Source organism: Ranitomeya variabilis, chromosome 4 (assembly GCF_051348905.1).
Source record: "Ranitomeya variabilis isolate aRanVar5 chromosome 4, aRanVar5.hap1, whole genome shotgun sequence".
Taxonomy (NCBI): domain Eukaryota; kingdom Metazoa; phylum Chordata; class Amphibia; order Anura; family Dendrobatidae; genus Ranitomeya; species Ranitomeya variabilis.
In genome coordinates this window covers 664,087,357-664,109,986 of record NC_135235.1, presented here as the reverse complement: position 1 = coordinate 664,109,986, position 22,630 = coordinate 664,087,357, and the positions used below count along the sequence as shown (strand labels likewise).

The 22,630-nt window shown below is 43.8% G+C and overlaps 1 protein-coding gene across 5 annotated transcripts; it reads left to right on the top strand.

Annotated features, from left to right (window-relative positions):
* The first annotated feature begins 1,044 nt into the window (after positions 1-1,044).
* On the top strand, positions 1,045-17,683 carry LOC143766230 (oocyte zinc finger protein XlCOF7.2-like). 5 transcript variants are annotated; one of them, XM_077253747.1, is made up of 8 exons: positions 1,067-1,146; positions 7,673-7,822; positions 9,302-9,440; positions 9,597-9,776; positions 9,859-9,982; positions 10,066-10,163; positions 12,136-12,226; positions 16,277-17,682. In XM_077253747.1, the coding sequence occupies exons 4-8, from the start codon at positions 9,753-9,755 to the stop codon at positions 17,275-17,277; spliced, it is 1,338 nt and encodes a 445-aa protein (XP_077109862.1). In that variant the 5' UTR covers positions 1,067-1,146; positions 7,673-7,822; positions 9,302-9,440; positions 9,597-9,752; the 3' UTR covers positions 17,278-17,682. The 5 variants fall into 5 exon arrangements, with proteins under 5 accessions (XP_077109859.1, XP_077109862.1, XP_077109863.1 ...); XM_077253748.1 differs by lacking the exon at positions 9,302-9,440 and having other exon boundaries at positions 1,101-1,146; positions 7,673-7,894; positions 16,277-17,047; positions 17,129-17,683; XM_077253744.1 differs by lacking the exon at positions 9,302-9,440 and having other exon boundaries at positions 1,045-1,146; positions 16,277-17,669.
* Positions 17,684-22,630: the final 4,947 nt, after the last annotated feature.

The window sequence follows — 22,630 nt, the reverse complement described above, 5'->3', positions numbered from 1 at the left end:
CAGCAGGATCCTGATCGCTGCTGCGTGTCAAACGAAACGATATCGCTAGCGAGGACGCTGCAACGTCACGGATTGCTAGCGATATCGTTATAATGTCGTTTCGTGTGAAGGTACCTTAAGTAATAGACCGAGAGAGACTTCTACCAAAAAGCTCCAAATATGTAAGAGAGAGCGCTGGACCCTGGGACTGAGAGCCCGTGTAAGTAAGAAACCAGGAGAGACTTCTACCAAAATGCCCTAAATCTGTAAGAGAGAGCCGTACCCCCGGGACAGAGAGTATGTGTATGTAAGAGACCGGGAGAGACTTCTACCAAGATAGCCCAAATCTGCAAGAGAGAGAGCGCCGGACCCCGGGACTGAAAGTCCATGTATGTAAGAGACCGGGAGAGACTTCTACCAAGGTACCCCAAATCTATAAGAGAGAGAGCTGGACCCCCAGGACTGAGAGTCTGTAAGAGACCGGGAGTGACTTCTACCCAGATGGCACAAATCTGTAAGAGAGAGCACCGGACCCCGGGGACTGAGAGTCGGTGTCAGGAAGAGACCAGGAGAGACTTCTACCAAGATGGCCCAAATCTGTAAGAGAGAGCGGCGGACCCCCGGGACTGAGAGGTTGTGTAAGTAAGAGACTGGGAGAGACTTCTACCAAGGTGCCCCAAATCTGTAAGAGAGAGAGCGCGCCGTACCCCGGGACTGAGCCCAGGGCAGAGAAATGGGGCTATAAGGGTAAAGGGCACCGCACACACGCGGCTCCGCTCCTTACACCAGGTAGATACGCCGCTCCGTTACATACACGCTGCTCCTCTCCATATACCCCGTACACACACGGCTCCGCTCTGTGCACCTCGCACACATGCTCCTCATCTCCGCACACCCGCAGCTCCTGTCCGCACACCCCGTACACACGTGTCTCCACTACGTACACCTCGTACACACACGGCTCTGCTACATCCACACTGTAAACCCCTCCTGACCCCACACAGAAACTTCCCCTCATCCAGCACCATGACACCCAGCACAGCAGAGTCCTGCATACACTGAGGCCCCTGATCATGTGACCCCTGACTCCTCCCCTCCTGTGACCTCATCACAGGTCCTGTGCGCACAGAACAGCCATATATGTGGTGTGCGGCTCTGCAGGTGGAGGTAGGTGCTACACATTATAATGTTCCCACAGTACCGCCATCCCCCCACACACAGTATAATGTTCCCACAGTACCGCCATCCCCCCACACACAGTATAATGTTCCCACAGTACGGCCATCCCCCCACACACAGTATAATGTTCCCACAGTACGGCCATCCCCCCACACACAGTATAATGTTCCCACAGTACCACCATCCCCCCACACACAGTATAATGTTCCCACAGTACCACCATCCCCCCCATACGGTATAATGTTCCCAGAGTACTTCTCATCCCTTACACAAAAAGTAATATATCACAATACTGGCATTACCTCCACACAGTATAATGTTCTCTCAGTACTGCAGTCCCCACGCGCACTGTGTAATGTTTCCACAGTATCGCTTTCCCCCACACACAGTATAGTGATCCCCCATTTTTGCTATGCCCCCACAGTACCATTATTCTCTCCACACAGTATAATATTCCCACAGTATTTTTCTACAGTACCGCCATCTCCTCACACACAGTATAATGTTCCCTGAGTACCACCCCCCCACACACCGTATAATATTTCCCCACTACCACCATCGCCCACCACACAGTATAATATTCCCACAGTACTGCTATCCCCGCACGCACATTATAATGTTCCTACAGGACTGCCATCTCCTACACACAGTACAATGTTCCCACATTACCTTCATCTCCCGCCCACACACACACTATAAATATTCCTACAGTATCACCATCGGGGGATTGCACAGTATAATGGTCCCACATGTCTGGCATCCCCCAATCTTTAATGTTCCCACAGTATTTCCCCCTACACACAGTATGGTACCATCCACTCCACGGACTACCCCATGGCTAATTAATAAATACTCACTTAGCTCTATTTTTGGTGCAGATGTTAATGAACCTATGAGCTATTTACCACACGATAGTTGTATAGGCAGAGGCGTATCATGCATAGCGGCAACCCACACAGCTGCTATGGTGCCCTTGAATCAAGAGGGCTCAGTGTGGCTCGACAACAGGCATCCTCTCCTTCCCCATTGTCATAATATCAGCGCTATCCACATTCCCATGATGGTCATACCATTGAATAGAATAGTGAATCAGGGAGTCAAAACCCGGCGCTCATGTCCAAAAGTTGCTACATAGTTGGGTCTGTGCTCCACACTTAGAAACCAGTTACCCAACAGAGAAATCTTATGCGCACGTGCAGAATGATAGATGTTCGGCTGCGCATGCAAGGGACATAAAAGTCCAAAACCTCAGACTGTGGTGGCTATAATACTGTGTGAGTGGCTGTGGGGCCCATAAATCTGTGTGGGAGCCCTCATTCTGTGAGGGGAGCTGTGGGTGCCTTATAGTGAATGGGTGGGGGCCTTCATTTTGAGTGGGTGCTTTCATTCTGTGTGGGGCCCTCATACTGAGTACAGGGCTGTGGGGGCCCTCATACTGAGTAGGAGGCTGTGGGGGGCCATCATACTGAATAGTTGGATGTAGAGGCTAACATACTGAGTGGTTGGCTTTGGGGGCTCCCATATTGAGTGGAGGGGCTGTGGATGCCCTCATTCTTTGCAGGAGCCCTCATACTGATCAGGGGGCTGGAGGAGCCCCATACTGAATGGGGGCCATGAAACTGACAGGCCATGATACTGTGTGGGTACCATGATAGTGTGTGGGGATATAGTACTATCGCGGGGCATTTCAGGGACATCACGTGGGATATTACAATGTGTTAGTGGCAAATTGGGGACATCATATTCTACTGCAGTCACTGAGGAGTCCTCTTACTGTACTTGTGAGGTGAAACTGTGCAGGGGGATTCACTGTCAGGGTACCATACCCAGTGTGTGTGGGTTTGGGCTTTTTGGAAGCATCATACTCAATGAGGGCCATAAAAGTAGTATCAGACCGGGGTCACACTTGCGAGTGCAATGCGAGAAACTCGGGCATCAATACCCGACACTGACGCCAGCACTCACGACCGGAGCGTTCAGCTGCATAGAAATACATGCAGCCACACACTCTGGTCCCGAGTGCCGGCGGCGGGACATAATTACTGCATATGTGCTGTAAAGCAATTGAAAAGTTGCCCATACTCCCACTTGACGATCTTGAGATTAAATAATTCACTGTACTTCTTTAAATCTGGTTTTATCTATTATCTTCAGATACGGTTAATTGTTGGGACTAGCCCAGAATAGGAGGAGCTACATGGGCACACAAGAGAACACTTATGTGATGATGAGTCAGATAGGGATAAGCAAGTGAGAAATACAGACGTTTTGTCTATCTGGTTGCAGACTTGAATTGTTATGCTGTTATGTGCCAGAAGGAGACATCAGAAAGTAAGTTCTAAAGGAAAGCAAACATATAATGGCAGTGGGAATGCAGATTATATATTCAAGGAGCCTAGCAGTGACAAAGAGCAGAGCAAGGTCCTTAGCTCAGGTCAGGAGACCTACTTAAAGGGAACCTGTCACCCCTAAAATGGAAGATGAGCTAAGCCCACCGGCATCAGGGGCTTATCTACAGCATTCTGTAATGCAGTAGATAAGCCCCCGATGTATCCTAAAAGATAAGAAAAAGAGGTTAGATTATACTCATGTGGGCGTTCCAATCCGATGGGCATCGCCGTCCGGTCCGGGGCCTCCCATCTTCTTACAATGATGTCCTCTTCTTGTCTTCCTGCCGCGGCTCTGGCGCAGGCATACTTTGTCTGCCCTGTTGAGGGCAGAGCAAAGTACTGCAGTGAACAGGCGCCGGGCCTCTCTGACCTTTCCCGGCGCCTGCGCATTGCAGTACTTTGCTCTGCCCTCAACAGTGCAGACAAAGTACGCCTGCGCCGGAGCCGCAGCGTGAACACAAGAAGAGGACATCATCGTAAGAATATGGGAGGCCCCGGTCCGCGATGCCCATCAGACCGGACCGCAGCGGGACCGCCCCTGGGTGAGTGTAATCTAACCTCTTTTTCTCATCTTTCAGGATACATCGGGGGCTTATCTACAGCATTACAGAATGCTGTAGATAAGCCCCTGATGCCGGTGGGCTTAGCTCATCTTCCATTTTGGGGGTGACCGGTTCCCTTTAAATGGTATGGATTGTTGAACGGGGAGCAGTAGGCCAGGAGGCTTAATTAAAGGGATAAAACATTGCTAAGGTGAGCATCAAGATGAGATCCTTAGCTCAAGCCAGGAGGCCTACGTAAACAACACAGAATTTTGGCCAGGGGGCAAATTAAAGGAGATTAAGTTAAGGAAGGATTAATTATCTTAGAGAAACAGGATTTAAGCAAACAATTGTCTATAAGCGAAAGCTACAGTGTTGCCAAACTGGGACACAAATTTTCCAATAAAGAGCTCAAGATGTAATAACACAACAGGGAGCATGTGGTCCTTATCGAATGGACTTTGAGAGTACTAGTGAGGAGTTGTACCGATGCACCTCAGCCAGTGAGGTCCTTACAAATCAACTGAGAGCTGAGATTAGCTCTGAGGGGCCATTTTTGAGATTAGCTCCGAGGGGCCATTTTGACAGCAAGTTGTTAAACTGTAAGGCTATGTGCACACGCTGCGGATTCCATTGTGGAATTTTCCGCAGCAGATTTGATAAATCCGCAGTGAAAAACCGCTGCGGTTTTTACTGCGGATTTATCACGGTTTCTTTTGCGGTTTCCTCTGCGGGTTTTCACCTGCAGATTTCTGTTGGAGCAGGTGTAAACCCGCAGCGGAATCCGCACAAAGAATTGACATGCTGCGGAAAATAAACCGCTGTGTTTCCGCGCATTTTTTTCCGCAGCATGTGCACTGCGGATTTGGTTTCCCATAGGTTTACATTGTACTGTAAACGCATGGGAAACTGCTGCGGATCCGCAGCAAAATCCGCAGCGTGTGCACATACCCTAAGGATTATTGTTGCAGCCATACTTGTGCCATCCCTGCTGTGAATACCTATGTTCTGGTGCCCAAAAGAGTTAATTTGTTTGAAAACACATGCTTATCATGTTAAAAATTAACAAAATATGTCTCATGCTTTTTAAATGTTTGTTTTCTTTTTACAAGAATTGTTGGTGTCAATTTTTTTCTTTTGAACCATTTCAATATCTGCTTTTTTCTGGTGTTTTTCTTGTAATATAGGGAAGCCTAAGGCCAAAAATAAACCCCATAAAATATTGTATATGGGGAATTTGGTATCAAATAATTTCTATCTCCGGTGCTTTTATAAACAAAAAAGCTTTAAAAAATGCCTCAAACTTCTGTATGTGATTCAGACATGAGATCCAACAGGATAAAAGATTACAGTCCAGGGAAGACGGGAAACATTAATATAGATGGCCGGTGGTGATGTAGTCAGTGATGGACTCTGGCCAGATATGTTTCTAGAGCCTTCCTTTACCTCCCTTCCATTTCAGGGCTTCATTAACATGTGCCCTAATAGCACTTTTTTCTTTCATAAATTTTTTACATTCTTACATATTATCTTTAGGTGCATTTGAAAAAAAAAATTTACTTACCGAATATACTCATGTATAAGCCGAGATTTTCAGCACATTTGTTTGTGTTGAAAATGCCCCCCTCGGCTTATACAGGGGTCATTGTCCAGAAAGCCAGTGGGGGAGGGAAGCAGCAGCAGGAGCCGTGACATCATACTCACCCTCCTCGCACTCATTAAGGAAATGAATATGCACGCGTCTCCGCTCCCATAGGCGTGGCGTGCATATTCATTAGCCCAGGAATAGCTGCCATGCCAGAACAAGGGAAATGTAGGGAATGCAGCTACTGCGCGAGGAGAGTGAATATGATGGAGGCAGCCCAGCCATGCATACCAGGACAGGGGAGCCCAGCCATGCATACAAGGATGGCGGAGGAAGGGGGGAGCCCAGCCATTCATACTAGGACGGGCGAGGAAGGGGGGAGCCCAGCCATGTACACAAGGACGGGGGAAGCATAGCCATGCATACAAGGATGGGGAAGGACTGGGGTGGCCCAGCCATGCATACAAGGACAGGGGGATCCCAGCCATGCATACTAAGACGGGCGAGGAAGGGGGGAGCCCAGCCATGTACACAAGGATGGGGGAAGCATAGCCATGCATACAAGGATGGGGAAGGACTGGGGTGGCCCAGCCATGCATACAAGGACAGGGGGATCCCAGCCATGCATACAAGGACGGGGGAGGAAGGGGGGAGCCCAGCCATGTACACAAGGACGGGGGAAGCATAGCCATGCATACAAGGATGGGGAAGGACTGGGGTGGCCCAGCCATGCATACAAGGACAGGGGGATCCCAGCCATGCATACAAGGACGGGGGAGGAAGGGGGGAGCCCAGTCATGCATACAAGGATGGAAAGGGAGCCACACAGAGCAGGACAGGGATGAGGGGACAATGCATACCCGGTTTACACTCGAGTCAATAAGCTTACCCAGTTTTCCGTGGCAAAGTGAGGTGCCTCGGCTTATACTCGTGTCGGCTTAAATTCGAGTATATATGGTACCTCTATTCATTACATGCCCTTTGCACTTCACCTAAGGCATAAAACTTCAGTCAATCATATTATTATACCCTCCAAACACTGGTGTACTTTCTAATGTATACGTTTATTTCTGTTTTCCCATTTACGTGCTCCATTCACATCCTTTTTATGTCTCATATCTCTGGTTTCTGTGTGTGCATGCTCTGTCTCGCTTCCTTCCTGGTCCCCACCTCGCCGGGCATTTAGGGTTGAGTTGTGCCTGCGTCTCTTTGGAAACCGTTTCCTTTCTTTGCTCACTACACAGTCTTCTATTGGTCACTTTAACATGACACTTCCCTCTTTTAGTGCTATCCTATTACCTTCAAATGAGTCTCATTGGTCCAATTTCCATTTTCCACTTAAAACTTGAAATTTAATTGGTGACCATATGTTTGATGTGTTGTTCTCCATTGGTGCATTCACCTTTATTATGTCCGTAACGCTAATTAGTCTTCCTTCACTTCCTTCCACTATATATACCCATTCTTAGCTCCACTCTTCATATGTCCTCTGATTAAGCTGTGGGTGAAACGCGTGTAGGGGCCATTGGACTAGTGCACATTTACTATTTCCCATCTGTATACACCCTCTAGATGTAAGTACTACTTACCTTTTAAAGCATAAAAAGGTACAAAAAAGTCAGCTCACCCATCAAATCTTCCAGGACTCCCGAGCATGGAAACTGTAGCGCGGCAGGGAAGAGCAATCAATCAAGTAAGAAATCAGTCTCGAACAGTCCCATAAAAACTTTTAAATTTTATTGAAAAATTTCTTTAAGATAAGTCATCATCAACCATCACCACAGGACAAGCATAATTCAGATATCTAAAGGAGTGAGGGCCCTGCTTGCAAGCTTACAATACAATTTATAGAGGATTAGTTAGTAGATGTAAAGAAGAAAAACTGAATAATGTAAAATAATAAATCTCCTTATATGTTTCTCCTATTGTGCTCAGTAATTGTATTATTACACAGGATATTTATGATGTTACATCGGCCTCATCTTCCTCTCATTCAGGTCCCTACAATATCGGATCCTCTCAGTTGAGATCTTCTGTACAAAAGAATTTTCCTGATTGACCCATCAAGGATGAATAAGGACAGAGACAAGATGGCGGAGAGGATATTACACCTCACCCTAGAGATCCTCTTCCGGCTTACTAGAGAGGTGAGAGATTCTGATGACGTCACATTACATCATTCTTCTCTATGGGAATAACTGATGGACAGAACTGGAGAGGTGAGGACTCTGGAATAGTGATGATCGAGCACGAAAATGCTCGAGTGCTCAGTACTCAAATCGAGCAGGTCAGACGCCCCGTGGGGTTTGACTAATGGTTGTCATTGGGAAACTCAAACATTTTACAGCAAGAACATAAAAGAAGAGCTGGGGTGGCAGGCACATAGCTGAAATGGATGGAAAAAGCGCTCAAATAGAATGGGAACAGCATTGGGAAAACGCCTGGATGCATCTCTGACTCCCAGGTCGCTGCTGGGAACAATGTTGTCAGAGTATTACTCCACTTTTATGGACTGACAATAAAACAAACAAAACCTAAGTTAAAATGTATTTTACTGGAAAAAACATCTCCACCTCTTAATAGCCGGGCCATCTCTCCCAGTCGCCAATGACTACAGTAGATGGCATAGTAGAGGGGCAAATAAAACTGCATTCACCGATAGTCACTGGTAAAGGTAATTTTAACATTTTACTACCTTATCTGGGCATGTGGTGGGTGTGACATGGTCAGAAACATCCTGTTTAATTTATGAAGGAGGGACTCTGAAAATCATAAAGTCTATGGGGACAATGCAAGAACTACAAAAAATTAGAAGGAACAGAGACTCCAATACACCCTGTATTAGACATAAAGGAGGGCCTCATACACATTCTGTTGAAATATAGTGGGACTCCTAGACTCATAAAGCCTATGCACTAAGTGCAAGGGCTGGAAGGCATTTACCCCTGGTTGTATACATATGTACTATATATATATATATATATATATATATATACTGTGTATATATATATATGTAAGAGAATTTTAGAGGTAGGCCTCATACACATCCTGTAAAAGTTATGAAGGAGGACATCATACACACCCTTTAAGAACTAAGAGTGATGGACCCCTGGTGAATCTCTAAAAATTTTGAATGAGGACCTTCTGTTTACCGTCTAAAAATTTTGAGTGAGGGCCGCATCATGACCTCTAAAAATTTGGAGCTCCCGCAGCAGGCACAATTTCATCTGCCCCACCGCCACGGCTTCTGCGTGCACCATCAGCAGCACGTCCATTTTCTCATCCCTTACCGCACACCTTGCACATTTTAAATTAGGTATGTAATATATGCCTGCAAGCGTTATGATATTAATAGGGAAAAGAAAATATGTGTAGCCCTGAAAAGGACTTTTGTTTTTAGGTTACAGCAGCATTATAGCTATAGAAAAGCTGTAAGGCAATAAACCCTACTTATATGCCTCTAATCCAAACCTATCCCTCCTCCTCCAACTATCCCTACACTGAATGCAGGTAACAGCAGTTTTACTAGAGAAAGGACTGTATGAAAGACTTTTGTTTTAATGTACTGCAATAGTAATTTGTACACTGCTTATATGCCTTACTCTAATCTAACCTCTCCATCCTAGATCAACTTTCCCTGAAGTGCCTCCAGAGGAGAAAGTGGCAAGCATCGCATCACCGGGTCTTATACATGTCCCCAAGACGCGATGCTGCAGGCCAATCACAGTAATTCCAGTAGCCACTTGTCTTTTGGCCGTCAAACAGGTGCAAAACATGTGGTGCAGGGACTCGAGCATGGTGCTCGAGCATCCACGATACTCGATCGAGTAACGAGCATACCCAAGCACCCCGGCTACAACACTCACTCATCACTACCCTGGAAATGTCTTGAGATTTTTTAATGTGTCTCTCCGTAACCAGGATTACACAGTAGTGAAGAAGACCTCTAGTGACCGCTGTCAGGCCCCTGTGTCTGAGGGATGGGGAAGATCCCAGAGCCCATTCACGGGACCTCCACCTCACCCCCTGATACATGAGGACATCAATGACCAGAAGATCCTGCATCTCACCTGCAAGATGATTGAGCTGCTGACTGGAGAGGTGATGTTAATGGGAATGCTGGGGCTTTATACAGTAAGGGTATGAATGGATTGAGGGATGACCATATCATTGTATGTGTCAGGTTCCTATAAGGTGTCAGGATGTCGCTGTCTATTTCTCCATGGAGGAGTGGGAGTATTTTGAAGGGCACAAAGATCTGTACAAGGACATTAAGATGGAGGTTCCCCAGCCCTTCACATCACCAGGTAATAGACAGGACTAAATACACACGGCCTATAATTATCTGTATGTAAAGAATGAATTCAGTCCCTGTATGTGTTTCCTCCAGATCTATCCAGTAAGAGGACAACACCAGAGAGATGTCCCCGTCCTCTTCTTCCACAGGACTGTAAACAAGAAGATCCCATTGTTCCTCAGGATCATCAGGTAGATGGAGAGAAGGTGTCATGGGATCTCCCTTATGATGTGTAGACGACTGTTAAGGTCTTGTGCTCAGCCTTGTTTTATCTAACAGTATTATATGTTTTATACTTGTGTAATGAGAACGGTGCAGATGGCAGGATTAGAGCTGACCATAGATGTGACTTCTCCATCTAAATCAGGAGGGTGGAACCTTTTTTCTGCCAAGATCCATTTACTGTAGATATTTATATCATCTGTGGTAGTTCAACTCACTTGGCGGCATACGGAAATAGAAAAATAGGAACACCGTATCTTTAAATCTTGCGTTGGTTTATTATTAAGCGACATAAACCAACACGAGGGAGAATAAACTCAGCCTTTCCGGCAAAAACAGGAGAACAACAAAGAAAACCAAAACGCTGCAACACAGTCCATATGTTGTGGGTGACACCGCGCTCTAGAGCAATACAGGTTAAGTCTATGCTCGACACAAAGCCACTGGAGACTCCTCTCTCCAGTCTTACTCAGCACCGACTGCCTGTAAAACCCATTTACTTAAACCCCAGACCATGTGACTTTTCCATCATGTGCCTGACCACATGATCACGACATCACACTGGTCCTGGCAGCTCTGCAAGTAGAGATAAAGTGGACCTTCTCCCACCCGCTCTATGAAGGTCCACATGAAACTAGCCCATTATGTAACTTTAACTTAACCCTCACAACACGTAGTGTGCTGGAGAAACATACTCTGGTTTCATATCACTGATGCCATTAAGCGCAGTGACACATATCTCCCCTCTATTACCTTACCAGTGACTTTGTCACACATCCTTCGGGGGGCGTACAAATCGTGAAATAACTCTGCCCATAAAAAACATCCTGACATTGGCACTGATGTAAGAATGTAATTTCTCACTGCACGTGCCTCAGCATTCAATAGTGAACGCCGGGTGCACTTGCTCACAGAACAAGAAGGAACTAAAGGGCCGGCAGAAGTCAAAACACAACTGCCGGCTAAAGCACTGCAGTCGCTGGAAAGCTGCTCAGGGGTGGATAAAAGGTAATCAAAGGTCGTAAATCACCTGTGGGACTGAGGCTCCCCATCCCTGATCTAAATTAATAAGGTAGACCGTGTCCAACATTGAGTGAGAAATTCAAATCTTCTTTAATCTGCCATACAACGCAACATTTCGACCTGCCATAGGGCTTTTTCAAGCATACAAAATGGTGTATCAGGTTTAAATAGCATAGATCATTAGAGAAGTGTCAATCAAAAAGCTCTCCTCGTCTTAGACGTAATCAAGCAATCATAAATCAAAAATTCCCAAATAAAATAAAGAGGTAGTGCAAAAATGGAAAACAAAGCTTCACTCCATATATACACACAATCGAGATATGTCTTCCTGTTGGAGTTTACAACTAACATGTAATAATGCAGTGAATACTATGTGATCTTTGTATTTTCTGTGACTTTTTTTTGTGTGTGTGTATATATATATATATATATACTGTGTGTGTGTGTGTATATGTGTGTATATATATGTATATATATATATATATATAAGTGATGCTTTGTTGTCCATTTTTGCACTTTATGTTGTTGGAGATTTTTTACATATGATTCTTTTGATTATTTCTAGGGGGTGGAGAGCTTTTTGATTGGGGCTGCTCTAATGATCTGTGCTATTTAAACCTGATGAGTTTCACCATTTTGTATGCTTGGAAAAGACCTATGGCAGGTTGAAACGTTTCGCTGTATAGCAATATAGCAATATAAAGATGCTTTGAATGTCTTCACCCAATTTTGGACACTGTCTACCTGCTTCATTCATGTTTTCACGAAGTGCTCTACTTGGGACTTCTTTGACAGTTCATCCACACAAGGGCAGCTACCCCATTTAGTAAGTGTCAATTTCGGAATGCTGCAAGCAGTCCTTCCCTGCTTATATGTGACTAACTTAACTTTCTGTGACTTTTACAATATTTGTTTCAGGGTGAAGATCTGACCCTTATTAATACTACAGAGAAATCTGTGATGGGTGATGAGCGGTGTAAAGAGGAGATTCCTACAGATAACTACCCAGGTGAGTAGTAACAACTAAATGCAGAAAAGTCACAGATTTTTCTCAGTTCCCGGAAGTGGCTGCTTTATCAGTGGTGTAGAGCGGCTTTATCTCAATCTTGCTAGGCTGCAGTTTGCCAAAATGTACATGAGCACGCCAAAATCCTTCCGGGAAAGAGTTTTGTGGACAGATGAGACCAAGATAAGAGTTTTTTGGCAAAGCACATAATTTTACTGTTCACTGAAAACACAATGAGGCCTACAAAGAAGAGAACACAGTACCTACAGTCATATATGGTGGGGGTTCAAAGATGTTTTGAGGTTGTTTTGCTGTCTCTGGCACTTGGTGCCTAGACTGTGTGCAAGACATCATGAAATCTGAAGATTACCAAAGGATTTTGGGTGGCATTGTAATGTAGTATCCAGTGTCGGAAAGATGGGTTTGCGTCCTAGGTCATGGGTCTTCAAGCACGAAAATGACACCAAACACTTCAAGAAGCACCCAGAAATGGATGGAAAGAAAGCGCTGGAGATTTCTGAATTGGCCAGCAATGAGTCCGGCTCTAAATCCCATGGAAAACTTGGGGAGAGATCTTAAAATTGCTTTTTGGAGAAGGCATACTTCAACTATGAGAGACCTGGAGCAGTTTGCAAAATTCCAGTTGAGAGGTGTAAGAAGCGTTTTGACAATTATAGGAAGCGATTGATTGCAGTTATTTATTCCCAATGGTGTGCAACCAAATATTAAGTTGAGGGAGCCAATTGAATGATAATGATGTTTATTAACCCCTAAACCCAAGTTTTATAGCACCAGCATCGTGAGTGAGATTATGTGGAATCTCATCCATACGCTGAGAAAATCCTTGGCATGAAGAGAACGGTGGTGCGAATGTGATATGAACAATGTGTAAATTTATGCTTCAGATATTCACCACCGATTTCATTCTTTACAGTGTACAAGGATGAGGTCAGTGGTAAAGGTGCACCAGTACGTAGTAGTAAATGCATCAATATCTGCACAATATTTGTGTTGATATTTCCGCTGTTAATTTTCTGTTGGATTTCCATTGAAGAAATTCTGCAGTAAATACATTAAGTGAATGCACCCTCTAATAGTGATGGGGGCCTTAAATCAGTTATATTTGGTGTTAGGAGTGATGTGTCCTCCCATACACTTTTTACGAAAATGTCTCTGCCACCTAGAAGGCCATACATTTTTATGAAGGGCCTCATTTTGTCAGTGGTGGTGGAAGAACACCTTTAGTCAGTCAGAGATGATACAGGGAGAGGGGGCTCAGTCAGTCCGGGGTGATACAGGAAGAGGGGCTCAGTCAGTCAGGGGTGATACAGGGACAGGGCTCAGTCAGTCCGGGGTGATATAGGGAGAGGGGACTCAGTCAGTCAGGAGTGAAACTGGGAGAGGGAGCTCAGTCAGTCAGGGATAATACAGAGGATGGAGGCTCAGTAAGTCAGGAGTGATACTGTGAGAGGGCGCTCAGTCAGTTAGGGGTAATATTGGAGATGGGAGCCAGGAAGTCAGAGATGATACAAGGGGAGGGGGCTCAGTCATTCAGGGGTGATATGGGGAGAGGGTCCTCATTCATCCTTAAGTAACTTTACCCCCTTCCCCTTTACCACCCCTGACTGACTGAGCCCTCTCCCCCTGTATGACCCCTGACTGACTGAGACCCTACTCCCCATATCAACCCTGACTAAAGGACCCCATTTACACTCGCACCCTGTTAGGCTGGCAAGGAGGCCCTCCATTAGTCATTGGTGATGTATCAGGAATGTAGCAGGGAGCCATCAATCTCTCTATCACTGTGCCTGCGATTGTACGGAGAAAGGGAGAGCATGATTTATGAATCACAGCACAGCTCATTGCCTGAACTGTGCATTACAGCCGGCGAGAAGAAGGCACAAAAGTAACACTGATTGTTAGCACTGCGGCCAATCAGTGTTAGCCTTATCAACTACAGCACCACTCTCCTAGGCTTATTCAGCTCAGGGAAGAGCGGTGAAAGGAAGCCATGAGAAAGGAACAACATTCTGTTCCTTACAAATAGTGAGCCTAAGTGTGCAGCAGACGATCATGCCAGCAATGACAAACGCACTTCTCTCCCAGGTTGTCTAATGCTGGGAAGGAAATAGTGATGTACTGCTCACCACTTGCGTTGGACAACTCAGGAGAGCAGTGCGCTGCAGACGCCATTCCGTTTTTATGGCTTTTTATGTCACCGCTCCTCCCAGAGTTAGAAAGCCTGGAAGAGCAGGGCACGCATCGCTGAAACACACATACCTCATCTTCTCTGTTCAAGTACCTTGACCCACCGGACTGGTGGTCCAGTCTGACCCTGGATCCACATACTCTGATTACTCCAGAGATGCTTCACCACTAGTTACTCATTTTTTTTACTGATGAAGACTGTTGAGTTTGATCATTTCAGTTGATGTGTTATTGTCTATAGTTTGTAAATACAGTAGTAGTAGTCCAAGTAGTAGTGCCCAAAATACTCTGACTTGTCCACTTCCCGCAGACAGTTTTGTGTTCCTAACCAGGCCCCACTTTTCAAATCTGACGTGTCACTTTATGTAGTGACAACTTTGGATGCTTCTTCTGATTTCTGGTCGTTCTAGGTTAACATACTTTGTGCCTATTTTTGAAAATACCTGCAAATTAACAAATAGTTCAGAAAGATTTATAATTTTCAAACTTTAAATTTGTATGCTCCTTAATCAGACAGTACCACCAGACAAAATAGTTAATAAATAACATTTACTGTATTTCTACTTTAAGTCAACAGCATTTTTCCAACATCCCATTTTATTTTTGTAGCATTCTTTTGTGTTTTTTTTTTTTTTTGATGATGATAGAAGGCCTACAAGTTTAGCGACAAGTTTTTATATGTTCAATAAAATTTACAAAACCTATTTTTTGGGTAACAAATCACTTTTGAAATTACTTTGAGGGGCCTAGAGTTTAGAAAGAACAGGAGGGCAAAGAAAATATAAAATCAGAAGACACGAGCGTAGTCAATAAACGGACCAGTGTCACAACAGCATCAAATACACAATGCGTTAGCTGAGCACACTGGACTGAACCAGATGAGAACAAGGCAGTATCTGGCAGCTTCCGACAATATACTTTGAGCTGTACTGAGCTGTGGTGCTTTCCAATCACCTAAACTAGGGAGCTGGTTATTCCAACTGAACTACACACACCTATATTGCCAGACTGGATGGTAGTTCTGATCCCGGCCACCCTATTCTTAGTGGCTGGACAGAGCCTGCATTGCCCAGAGCTTCTGGTACAATGTCTCCTCCATCACCAGTGCCGCCTGCAGAATGACTGAGAGCGGTGACTGGTGATAGAAGCAGATATTGCAGGAGCAGATCCCAGAGGAGATGAGCAGCACCATTTGCAGACCTACTGTTACAAAATAACAGAAAACCAGAGCAGAAGAAAACCTCATAAAGTGACTTCATTATGTAAATTTTAACCATCAGTGAATTAGTCTTTAAGAATAGTGACTATTTTGAAACTTGAATGGGGTCTTGTTTTTTGCAGAATGAGTAAACGTTTTTAATGGTATCATTCTTGCCTACATGACTGTATTTGATGACTTTTTATTCCTACTGTATATTGGGAGGCAGAATGAACACACAGATGAACACACAGTGGCTCAGTGGTTAGCACTGTTGCTGGGGTCCTGGGTTCAAATCGAACCAAGGATGGGATCTGCAAGGAGTTTGTATGATACTTTGGTTTCCTCCCACTATTCAAAGACATACTGATAGGGAATTTAGATTGTGAGCCCCATTGGGGACAGCTATAATAATGTATGTAAAGTGCTGCGGAATATGATAACGCTATATAAGCAAAGCATAAATAAATACCACACTCTACTGGTTCACTCTATGAGGTCTTCTACTAATTTGTCACTGTCTTAGTGAATAATTAAATTTCACTACATAACTTCCTATTTCTATGGACCTTTTAAGTAGAAATGTTCAAAATTCTAATTTCAAGAATAATTTATTCAAAAATAATAATTGGTTTTATTCTTGGCAGATGACTGTACCAGGAGATCAAAGGGACTGCTGATATCTTCAATTTTGAAATCAGATGACCTTGAGCTCACACAGGATACAATTGAAGTGAATGACATTACTCCAGATATACCATCATCCCTTCTCAGCAAAGATCTATCATCTGATCCTTTGAAACAGGCCATATATTCTCATTTAACACAGACTACTAATAAAAATAAAAGTGAGAAAACAGGCATTAAAAACCGAACTGCTCTTAATGCAAATAATCCAATTTCACGTTCAGAATTTGGAAATAATTTACCCATCAAAACATCTTTTCTTACACATCAAATAATGTACACAGATGAGAAGAGATTTTCTTGTTCCAAATGTGGGAGATATTTTAACAAGGAATCAGATCTTGTTAGGCATGAAATAATTCATACTGGGGAACGGCCATATTCATGTTCAGAATGTGGGAAATGTTTTTTATATAAATCATATCTTGTTACTCACCAGAAGACTCACACAGGGGAGAAGCCATATTCATGTTTAGAATGTGGGAAATGTTTTGGAAAGAAATCAGATCTTGCTATACACCAAAGAACTCACACAGGGGAAAAGCCTTTTTCATGTTCAGAATGTGGAAAATGTTTTGGACATAAATCACATTTTGTTATACAGCACAGAATTCACACAGGGGAGAAGCCTTTTTCCTGTTCAGAATGTGGGAAATGTTTTACAAGTAAATCATTTCTTAATGGACATCAACGAACTCACAAAGGGGAGAAGCCATATTCATGTTTAGAATGTGGGAAATGTTTTTTAAATAAATCATATTTTGTTACACACAAGAGAATTCACAAAGGGGAGAAGCCATATTCATGTTCAGAATGTGGAAAATGTTTTGTACATAAATCATGTCTTGTTATACACCAGAGAACTCACACAGGAGAGAAGCCGTATTCATGTTCAGAATGTGGTAGATGTTGGGCATATAAATCAAGTCTTGTTAAGCACCAGAGAACGCACACAGGATAGAAGCCTTTTTCATGTTCAGAATGTGAGAAATGTTTTAACCACAAAGCACATCTTCTTAGTAACTAAAGAATTCACACGGGGCAGAAACCTTTTTCATGTTAAGAAAGTGGGACATGGTGAGCAGATAAATCCAATTTTGCTAGACATCAGAGAACTCACACAGTGTAGAAGTCTTTTTTATGTTCTGAATTTGGGAAATGTTTTAACCTAAAATGGTACTCTTTTAAACATCAAAAATCCCATACAGGGATTATCATACCTAGAATGTGAAAAATGAATAAACATATTTTGTTGTCATCAAAAATAACTGTCATGAGGATGGGAGAAGCTATATATGTTATTGACAAATTGTACAAAAAACATATAACAGACAGTCGTATAATTAAACAAGAAGGGAAATTACTGTAGAACTTACTGTATTTTTTGGAGTAGAAGACAAACGTTTAACACACAAACACTCTCCTACTGACCCACACTTATCTATGTGATCGATGCAGAGCAGTAGAGGAAGCTACTGGGATATGCACAGAGGATGCTCGTCCTGAGTGAGCAGCTGAAGAACCTTCCACATAGCTAGCTCCAAGACCTTTCATATGATTTAGACGTAACTGCAAAATGGGGTAGTGTAAGCACATTGTATGCGAATGCAAATCTGCGTATGTAGTAGAGATGTTTGTAGGTTAATGTGCATATGTATTGATGCCTTGCTGATTTTGTAAGTTTGCCCATGTGTGCATATGTTGCAGAGTTGTGTGTGTATGTAAATGTGCAGATGTAGCAGAGCTGTGCGTGAGTAAATCTGCAGATGTAGCAGTGCTGAGCGTGTGTGCACTGTCCAGCAGTGTTGTATGTATACAGTGGAGGAAATAAGTATTTGATCCCTTGCTGATTTTGTAAGTTTGCCCACTGACAAAGACATGAGCAGTCTATAATTTTATCTGTGGGATTACTGTGCCAAAAGCCGCTGTGTGTATTCTTCAACCCATATCTGTGGGAATGCTTTGCAAAAAGCTGCCCTGTGGGTGAAATCTGTTTGCTGCTTTTGTAGGTGTGCTGTTCCCCATGCCCTGTGGGTGAAATTTTTAAGCAGCTTCTTTGGGTATACTGTGCCCCATGCTCTTTGGGTGAAATTTTTAACTGGACTGGTGGTAGCAAGACTCTGTCTCTGTGAGTGCACTGTTAAAATGTTAATGTTATTCATTTTCTTCCTATTTTACCATTATTGCTATGGTGACAGAATCCCTTTAAGTAATTTCCCTATCCACATTTGTATGCAGGGCAATTGGCCTGCTCTTGCCCCTATTTTCTTCCTTTTGCATACCCCTAGCCCTTACTTGGACCATTTTACAGTCATTTTATAGCACTGAAGCTCAGGACCCTATTGACCTGACTGCTGTTCAGAGTCTGGGCTCAAGTTCGGGCCCTAAACCAGATTTTTTTTAAAGTCTGCCCGAACACGGAAAACTCGAACATCCACGGGTTCGCTCATCACTAGTACAGAGCTTCCTTAAAAATGACCCCAAAATGTCAGAGCTTCTGCTGAAAGTGTGGGCCGTTTCTTGGCATCCTCACCCTGCTGCTTGCCTGTCTGCATGGCAACGTCACTTCTGGCTTCCCACTCACCACCTCATATGCTAAGTACCGACAATGTGGAACTCCACCTTGCATATGCTGGAGGGACTTTGCGAGCAGCAGCAGGCCATAGTGGAGTTTCAGCTGCACCATGCACAGGTGAGTCACTCTGCTGAAAACACCACTTCACCACCAACAAGTGGGCCTCCATGTGGAACGTGTGTGCCGTGTTGCTTCAAGTTCTCCACCAACTTGGCCAGTGCTGATGACACCATCATCAGTGTTACAATTGTAGAGATCAGATTGAAGAATCCATTTTGTCTTCCTATTCAGAGACGTCTGGCTTTATATGAAGAAACTTGAGCAAGGTAGACATTTCCTTTTATGGACGCATTCCTTCTTGTTATTGTGACCTTTAACCTACATTCCAGAAGTTGAACGTTATTAGTAGAATAGATACTCTTTGTTAGAGAATATGAGCGCTTGTACGCATGTCTGTAATGCTTATCTCTTTGCCATATAAAAAGAGGGGTGAGAGACCAGGGGGGCCAGATGCGCTCCTGGGCGATCCCTGCATATGAATACACATCTCTTGTGCTGTGTGTTATTACTTGGATCTCTCTACATCAGAAAGCCAGGGACGGATGAGGACTCAACAATTCTGGCGCCCGAACAGGGACCTGAGGAGAGAGTGTTTGCTCGAGATTTACCTGCGGATACGGACAACGGAGATCTCGGATAATGGACGGCAAATGAACTGAAAAACCTGGCCAGGTAAGAGACATTATTAGTTCTCTTTTATCTGCCCTGTATTATCCGAAAGATCTCTATGAGCCGTGTCACGCTGGGTTAGTCTAGTAGTGAGTAGATACCTATAAAACTCGGGTTACCATATTGTATAGATTTATGAGTCTAGTCCCTGGCAGTGTGTGAACAGTGTGTGAACAGTGTGTGAACAGTGTGAAGGTTGTGACATGTTGTGAAAGAAGAATAGAAGTACGTAGAACAATAAGCCACGATTGTTAGAACAAGGTTATTGGTGAAGTCAGCCTAACTGGGTTATGAGGTAGCGTCCTTCTGGGAGACCTCCGCCCATGCTTGACTCTCCTATAGAACTTGTTTCTACATTCCCTGGATAAGGTGTGATAGAATGAGCCCAGGACGCGGTTTTCATGAGCCTGGGACAAGTATGCTAACTGACACAGAAAGTTTTGTGATCTGTATGGTGTTGCTGGGTCTGTGTGCATAATAGCACTTAAGTACGTCCTGCATATTAGAAGAAACAGAGCAGACAAGCCCTTCAATATTTTAGCTCCCTAGGAGAGAAGGCAACGAGACGCCACCAACAGAGGAAGTGGTTGTCCAAACGTCACCTGGGGTAGAAATAGCAAATATTGAAAGGATATTTTAGCTCCCTAGGAGAGAAGGCAACGAGACATCACCACAGTGATTGTCCAAACGTCACCTGGGGTAGAAATAGCTAAAATGAGAAATAAACAGACCAAAACTGTTTTAGGACAAGTGGAAGCAGCAGATATCATACAGGAAAGATGTGGAAAGGCAGTCAGAAGTCAGATTAGAAGAGTAAGAGAAAAATTGGGAATTTCAGAAGCACTTATGTTCAGTACAGAATGGGATAGACTGAGTAAAGAACGAGGTGGAATTATTAAAGACAATGGGTGGGAAGAAATCATACACTGTATGATAGAGGTCTCAAAAACAGCTAAAGAGGAGAATTGGAAGTATGATCCAGACACTTCCAAATGGATCATGGGAAAGGGAAAAAGTTGTAATATAATCCCACCACCTTACCTAGATCCAAAAGCCCAATCATTTGTACCATCTGGAAGAACAGAAGGAGGAAAACAGAGGGAAAGGGGATCTACAGGTGTGATTATGCAGAAATTTGGGCAAAATATTGAAGAATATAGTCAGGAACTAGAAAATAGCTTTAGGGATGAAGGATTGGATTTGACTGATGCTTCAGTAAGGAGACTTTTTGCAAAACAATTAATAGAAGGGTTAGATCCGAAAATCAGAGAAAAATTTAAATCCTCTACTCCAGATTGGAGAACAATTGAACAACCAAATATTGTGAAACAGCGATGTTTAGGAATAGCCATGGATATGAGAGTGTAGAGATCAGATTGAAGAATCCATTTTGTCTTCCTCTACTCAGAGACGTATATGAAGAAACTTGAGCAAGGTAGACATTTCCTTTTATGGACGCATTCCTTTGCCATATTGTAACCTGCATTCCAGAAGTGAACGTTATCAGTAGAATAGATACTCTTTTGTTAGAGAATATGAGCCCTTGTACGCATGTCTGTAAATGCTTATCTCATTCCTATATAAACAGGAGGGGTGAGCCCAGTGAGTCAGATGCGCTCCTGGGCGATCCCTGCATATGATCACACATCTCTTGTGCTGTGTGTTATTACTTGGATCTCTCTACATCAGTAAGCCGGGGACTGATAAGGACTCAACAATTCTGGCGCCTGAACAGGGACCTGAGGAGAGAGTGTTTGCTCGAGATTTACCTGCGGATACGGACAACGGAGATCTCGGATAATGGACGGCAAATGAACTGAAAAACCTGGCCAGGTAAGAGACATTATTAGTTCTCTTTTATCTGCCCTGTATTATCCGAAAGATCTCTATGAGCCGTGTCACGCTGGGTTAGTCTAGTAGTGAGTAGATACCTATAAAACTCGGGTTACCATATTGTATAGATTTATGAGTCTAGTCCCTGGCAGTGTGTGAACAGTGTGTGAACAGTGTGTGAACAGTGTGTGAACAGTGTGTGAGCAGTGTGAAGGTTGTGACATGTTGTGAAAGAAGAATAGAAGTACGTAGAACAATAAGCCACGATTGTTAGAACAAGGTTATTGGTGAAGTCAGCCTAACTGGGTTATGAGGTAGCGTCCTTCTGGGAGACCTCCGCCCATGCTTGACTCTCCTATAGAACTTGTTTCTACATTCCCTGGATAAGGTGTGATAGAATGAGCCCAGGACGCGGTTTTCATGAGCCTGGGACAAGTATGCTAACTGACACAGAAAGTTTTGTGATCTGTATGGTGTTGCTGGGTCTGTGTGCATAATAGCACTTAAGTACGTCCTGCATATTAGAAGAAACAGAGCAGACAAGCCCTTCAATATTTTAGCTCCCTAGGAGAGAAGGCAACGAGACGCCACCAACAGAGGAAGTGGTTGTCCAAACGTCACCTGGGGTAGAAATAGCAAATATTGAAAGGATATTTTAGCTCCCTAGGAGAGAAGGCAACGAGACATCACCACAGTGATTGTCCAAACGTCACCTGGGGTAGAAATAGCTAAAATGAGAAATAAACAGACCAAAACTGTCTTAGGACAAGTGGAAGTAGCAGATATCATACAGGAAAGATGTGGAAAGATAGTCAGAAGACAGATTAGAAGAGTGAGAGAAAAATTGGGAATTTCAGAAGCACTTATGTTCAGTACAGAATGGGAAAGACTGAGTAAAGAACGAGGTGGAATTATTAAAGACAATGGGTGGGAAGAAATCATACACTGTATGATAGAGGTCTCAAAAACAGCTAAAGAGGAGAATTGGAAGTATGATCCAGACACTTCCAAATGGATCATGGGAAAGGGAAAAAGTTGTAATATAATCCCACCACCTTACCTAGATCCAAAAGCCCAATCATTTGTACCATCTGGAAGAACAGAAGGAGGAAAACAGAGGGAAAGGGGATCTACGGGTGTGATTATGCAGAAATTTGGGCAAAGTATTGAAGAATAT